This window comes from Melospiza georgiana, chromosome Z (assembly GCF_028018845.1).
Source record: "Melospiza georgiana isolate bMelGeo1 chromosome Z, bMelGeo1.pri, whole genome shotgun sequence".
NCBI classification, from domain to species: domain Eukaryota; kingdom Metazoa; phylum Chordata; class Aves; order Passeriformes; family Passerellidae; genus Melospiza; species Melospiza georgiana.
This window is the reverse complement of record NC_080465.1, coordinates 35,274,379-35,280,378: the sequence shown is the minus strand read 5'-3', so window position 1 is coordinate 35,280,378 and position 6,000 is coordinate 35,274,379. Positions and strand designations below refer to the sequence as shown.

Genomic DNA, 6,000 nt, shown 5'->3' with positions numbered 1-6,000 from the left:
AAAAATCAATTTTTAGAAGATGTTTTAAGGTTTACATCAAGAGTAATGCCTTTTTTCAACTATTAAATTGTTTTGAATTAATCTTTTGCAACAGAATGAATAACGCAAGCATGCTATTATAAAGCAACTAGTAACAAATCCAGCACTTCACTTCATCTAGACAGTTTGAAATTTATTAATTTAAATCCCCCATTGTGACACAAGAGCAGTAACAAAATAGCTGTACACTACTTCTGTTACAAATATAGATACTATTTAAAGTGACTTTACATACTCTAATGTAGGCATTTCTCACTCTATGCAAGGAATAAGTACAAAAGCAAATCAATAACAGCAGCATCCAGCAATGGTACCATCTAGTTTACTGCATATTAGCCTACCACAATGTAACTACTAGAATAGTTAAAAAGACAAAGAGTGGGTTTTTTGTTAATTCACTTACACATAGCTATCAATTTGTTAATACTATTTGAGAGACACGCCTAATACTGCTTTTGTGACCCACTAAAATGAATGCCAGTCTTTTGTATTATCCCCTAATAATGGCTTGACCATTGCCTGCATTTTCAGTTCATATTTCTTGTAAATGGTAGTTGAAATAATGGCCTTCTTGCAAAAATTCCATTTTTGCTAATTAGCACAAAGCATTCTCCTGCTAAATATCATACTAGTTTGACAGGTATCTTCTTCTCTCAAAAGACTCAGCTAAATCTTTCTGCAGGAAAATAAATCAAGGGAGAAGCATGCTTTATCTGTCAGATACCTAAGAGCATGGCAGGCAAGGGCAAGCAGGTTACAATCAGCTGAGTGTTTCATTGAGTGCAGTTTTTAGATAAAGTTTAGGTAATGAGAAAGTGATGCATTTATTGACCATGCTGCTGATCAAAGAAAGCTCCACAGTTGCACTGTATTTTCTAGATGCTTTTATCTGTGCCTCTAAAATTAATATCCCCAAAATAATAGTTGTAGCTGTCAAAGCTCCTCTTCTGCTTATTACTGATGCAAAACCTCACTACTGTCTTACTACTCACCTCCGCTGTGAGGCATTTTCAGGTCTTTACCCAACCTCAACCCATCACTCCTGGCTGTATGCCTCCTCAGTTCAAGGAGGACTCTACCTTTGCTGCTAGTGATAATGGCAGCAACACCATTAATGTCAATTCCTTCCACACTGGCAATATCCAGACATCTGCTGGCAGCTAAGCAGAGCTGCTCTGAGAGGTTTGTTCAAGGCTCTGAAGCAAACAGCTTGCAGAAATGTCTGTACTGACCCTGTACGTGGTGTTGCACATTGGAAGAGGACAACCTTTGCTTACAGACACTTCATATTAGAAAATCTGTTTTCACCCATAAGGACTATAAAATATTCCTACTTTAAAAATATAGTGCTTCTAATACTGCAGTTGTTGGGCATTCTCAATCACCAGGAAGTTTCCACTAGTAATGGATTTTTCAGCCCTGAGCACAAGTCCCACAAAACCCATAAACAAAACAAACAAACACAAAACAAAACCATCATCACCACTACCAACACAACCCCCTGACACCAAAATAATGAAACCTTCAAACCTAAGCCAAGTGAAACACAGTGTTCTTTTTTTTTTTTTTCAGATACACCATGACTTATAAAAATTTAAACACACAAAAAGACAAGCAAAAAAATCCACCCAGGTCACCAAACTAGTTTCTCCTATTGAGCATTGTGAAATAATATGGTCATTGGAAAGTCTGGGTTGAAAGGAACCTTAAAAATTGTCTAGTTCCAAAGAACCATCTAGTCTATTAACCATCTGCCTTCAGACTACATACATTTCCCCTTATCTCCCAAATCTCTGATTTAGTAGTATTTTCTTTCTTCAATAAACTCATTCCTGTTTTCTGCCTACTGCTACTCCTGCAACCTCCGTGCTGACTTGGTGAATTTATCATTTTTCCAACATTATTCAAATATGCAGCCTCTGCTTTTCAACTTCCTTGTGTGGTTATTAATGGCAACATTTTTTTTTGTGGTGAATTACTAACAGGAAAAATACCCATGTGTTTTCATTTTCAATATAATTTCATTCCAGTGGTTTGGCAGGAAGAGAAGTACTTCTAATGTATACAAAAATATGTTTAAATGTTATTTTTCTTCAGTGTTGTAACACAGCCCTGTGAAGCTGAAAGAGCAAGAAGACTACCCAAACATTTCCATTCTCTTTCCTATGTGGAAAGTAAGCAATATTGTCTTATTGACCCAAGCCTGTCAGGCAGCCAGTTCATGACAACACAGTCAAAGTGACTGTTCCTTTGGTCCTTTTCAGAATAGCAACGGCTTCCTCGTGAGTCACCCCTTCTAAACTCTGCCCATTCACAGCAATGATTTGGTCCCCCCTCTTGAGGCGTCCATCTTCTGCTGCTGCACCCTGGAATGATAAAACAAGTAACTGCAGACTCACACATTTCTTTTTCTCCCTGACACACAGTCCTGAAAACAGTCCTACAACATTTTTCTTTTTCAGGGATACAGATAGAACCAATTGCTGAGAAGACTGCCAATTTTGCAATACACTCTGCCCAGTCTAAGTTCCACATGTAGAAATTGGAACTACATGATTGTTTGGTTCCCTCAACCCTGTTTTTCCAGCTAGTGTAAGATTTAAACCCTAGTATTATAAAAGTAACATTTTCAAGACCTGCAGAACTTTTCACCAAATGGTGCAAAAAGACAGCTTTATAGTTTGATATACCTTAAAAATTTAGCATTTGTGATTCCAGTTTTCTCTGACTCTCTGTTGTTTCCTAGAGCCATCCAAATTATCAAATCCAGGTCAGCATCTGAACTTCTCTGAAGGTCCAGTCTGAGTTCAATAAAACACTTTTGTCTACTACCTGAAGTAAACACACTCTAAATATAAGGCAAGGGAGCTTTTCTTCCTAAGTATTACACAATTCAAGTCTCTACAGGTGGACAAGACTCTGCTGATAGGCTGAATCATGTGTATTTGGATATTCTCAATCTTTTGAAGACTGCAGCCATCAAATGCTGCAAGCACATTTGCAGCCTTTGCACTAAAGAGGGAAAGCTGTGAGAAACTGTAACAATCTTTTGACTGCAAAACCAGGCCAAGATTTAGAACAATAACTGCAGTGAACTAATAAATAGATTCATTGGACAAATTTCCACCTACCTTTGCAAACACTGTCTTCACATAAATGGGTAAGTCTCCATGGGGACTGCCATAGCCACCCACAATACTGAAGCCAAGGCCATCTGGTCCTCTGTCCAGAGTAATGGTCTTGTATTGAGGAGGTCTAAGAAAAGGGAAAAGAGTATTTTGTCTGAACTTCAGATTTTACACACATAATATTCAACAAAAAACATTACTCCTTTTAAGCTAACCAATATAATTTTCTTTCCACTACAACTACAAATACTTTTGTTATAAAGAACTGGCTATTGCAGTTAATGTAAAACTCTGTAAACTACCTAATGCCCACATTATTATAAGAAAGCAGCTATTTCAATACACAGCTCAGGGCATAGTTATGGCTGCTACGTGCCACTAATAGTGGTTAGTAGTGAATTAGAGAATTATTACCAGTATCTCCAGATTCCCTAACATCTACTTTAAAAAGCCTGTAAAGCCTAAAATAAGCTCAAATAGCTTATGCTATTAAGGTTGAATTGCTGCTCTCCTAATAGACGATTGTGTATTTGTATATATGTGTTTATTGTATAGATCATTTATAGGTGTATTTCCACACATATATTTTGATAGTAAGAAATTTTGCAATTCTACTTTTCAAAGTAGGTATGTGTGGCTAAAGAATACTTCTTCTCTTTCCCCTTTCCTAAAAGAAAAAATGCCTCAGATTTATGACAGAGTTTGACACAAAACTTGTTTACATAATGCATCTTGCAGAATACCAGAAGCAGTATACCTTGTATATCAGAAACATCTGACACTCCTGATTGCACAGCACTAGAGAACACAATACAGAAACACAGACACAACAGTAGAAAGAGAATTTCTGGGCATATCAATTAATCCTAGCTACCCAGCCTCAGTGAAACAATAGAGGCTGTAGAAGAAATCAGATCACACAACAAGTCTACAGAGAGTCAAAAAAATTTGCAGCACAGTAAATTTCATCATGAAAAATACAGAAGAGGACCTATGGCCCACAGGTCTTATGTGTACCAAACATGTTAATCATGATTAAGCCAAAAATGCCACCTACTATTAGGTAGATTTGTAAGGTTTATAGGTTGATTATCATCCAAAGTAACAGGCTACAGAGGCTGTACATTCTATAGTTACTGACCCTAAATCATCCTGAAAAATGCCAGTTGAAGTTAGTCCTGAAAACGAAAGACTGGGCGTAGGTGGATCCTGCTGCTGACCAGTTATGACACTCACTTCTCCTCCAGCTACAACCTAGGAATAGAGGTTGGAAATCAGTGGCATAAGAATGCTGACACTAAAATAGTTCAATGTAGCAGCTGGCAAAACAGTACTCAGAAAATATTCAAAATGTCACTGAGGATTTTTTACCTGCAACTCAATAGTGCCTGAAGCATTTTTTAAGATATTAACAGCTTGGGAATGAGTCATGCCCTCAGTAGATGTTCCACAGATGCTAACAATCCTGTCCCCAACCTACAGAAGAAAATGTAGAAAATCTAACTTAGTTACATAGATTTATTTGTCACTTTCAACAACAGCAGAACTACAAATGGCCCAGTATGAAGGCACGTAATTCAACATTAGAATTAGCAAATTACACTGGTTTAGTGTAATCAGTGTAAAAAGTACTGATGCTTTACAGAACTGATCCTAAAACTGTAGAAATATATGTTAAAAAACAGAGATGCATTTTGCATGTCACCTAAAGATAGGCAGACTGATGTAGCAAATAATCATCAGAGATTCTGTCTGACTTCATCTTGAAATAACATTTTCTAAGAAACCTGACCCCTTTTGGTGCAGATTGGATATAGCATGCACTTAAGTACAGCTTAAAAATCTCTTTAACTCAGAGCCTAAAATGTACTCTCTCTATCCTAAGCATAGGAAACACGAGAGATAAAACAGACTGCACACCTACATTTGCAGGAACGATCACTACACTCAGCAATGGCACTTGTTTATAGAATGCATGCTTCTGAACCACTTTCTATGCTTCTAACTTTCACAAGCTGACAAACTCTAAGATCCAAGACTGCTTTAGGACTTCCTTTCTTAAGTTAGCACATGTCAGTAATTACACTTTCCCATGCCACCAATCTGAGTTCCTTTTTCATCAATCCAAACAGCAAGAATTCTTTGCACAGCCAGAAGCACTTATGACTGCATCACTGAACTGCTAGTTTACTGCCTGTCTAGAGTAATCACATTACCCATGCAATCTTTACAGCCTTCTTAATAATTAACTTACTCTTAATTTCTGAGTCTGAGCTGCAAGTCCATTCGGGTGCATCATGGCAATAAATATAGGAACGTCTCCAAGAGGACTTCCTACACCTCCAGCAATGCTCACGCCTAGTGAATCTGTAGGGTTCTGTTACAGTAATGAAAAAAAGATTAGATTTTTCTGGAAAGAAAAACACAGAGAACAGCAGGCTTACCTCAAAAGATGGCCAAACTCCCTATTTTATGAAGATTAGAATTCCTGTGAAGCCAGTTTTTAAGCTTACACACTTTGCATTACCTCAGGGAAAGCAGAGAGACCAGAATGGATGTTTCTTTCCCTCAGTGGTAGGAGAAAATTTGCTGATTTAGTTGTGTGTTTTATCTTAACCAAACTAAATAATTACAGAATTCAGCACCTGACTCTTAATATCAGCATAGAGGTTTGAGCAAGGAAAACCAACGAGATGGGATTGCTGTCCTTAGTACTGTCTATATGAATATCCTGTTATGAATCTCCTGAAGACTAGGATTAATCTTTATGCTCCCCCTAGTGCCCAAATGTTGAAGGGTGAAACCAGCTGCTTACCCCTGTACCACACCCAAA

At 37.5% G+C, this 6,000-nt stretch overlaps 1 protein-coding gene across 17 annotated transcripts in view; it reads right to left on the bottom strand.

Moving 5' to 3' along the window:
* Positions 1–1,574: 1,574 nt before the first annotated feature.
* MPDZ (multiple PDZ domain crumbs cell polarity complex component) overlaps positions 1,575–6,000 on the bottom strand; it is a 93,768-nt gene continuing 89,342 nt past the window's right edge. For all 17 annotated transcript variants that reach the window (XM_058043240.1, XM_058043239.1, XM_058043244.1 and 14 more), the window contains 5 exons: positions 5,422–5,544; positions 4,539–4,643; positions 4,309–4,421; positions 3,171–3,294; positions 1,575–2,405 (listed from right to left, as the gene is read on the bottom strand). In XM_058043240.1, coding sequence (XP_057899223.1) covers positions 2,259–2,405; positions 3,171–3,294; positions 4,309–4,421; positions 4,539–4,643; positions 5,422–5,544 — 612 coding nt within the window. In that variant the 3' untranslated portion in view covers positions 1,575–2,258. The remainder of the gene's footprint in view (positions 2,406–3,170; positions 3,295–4,308; positions 4,422–4,538; positions 4,644–5,421; positions 5,545–6,000) is intronic.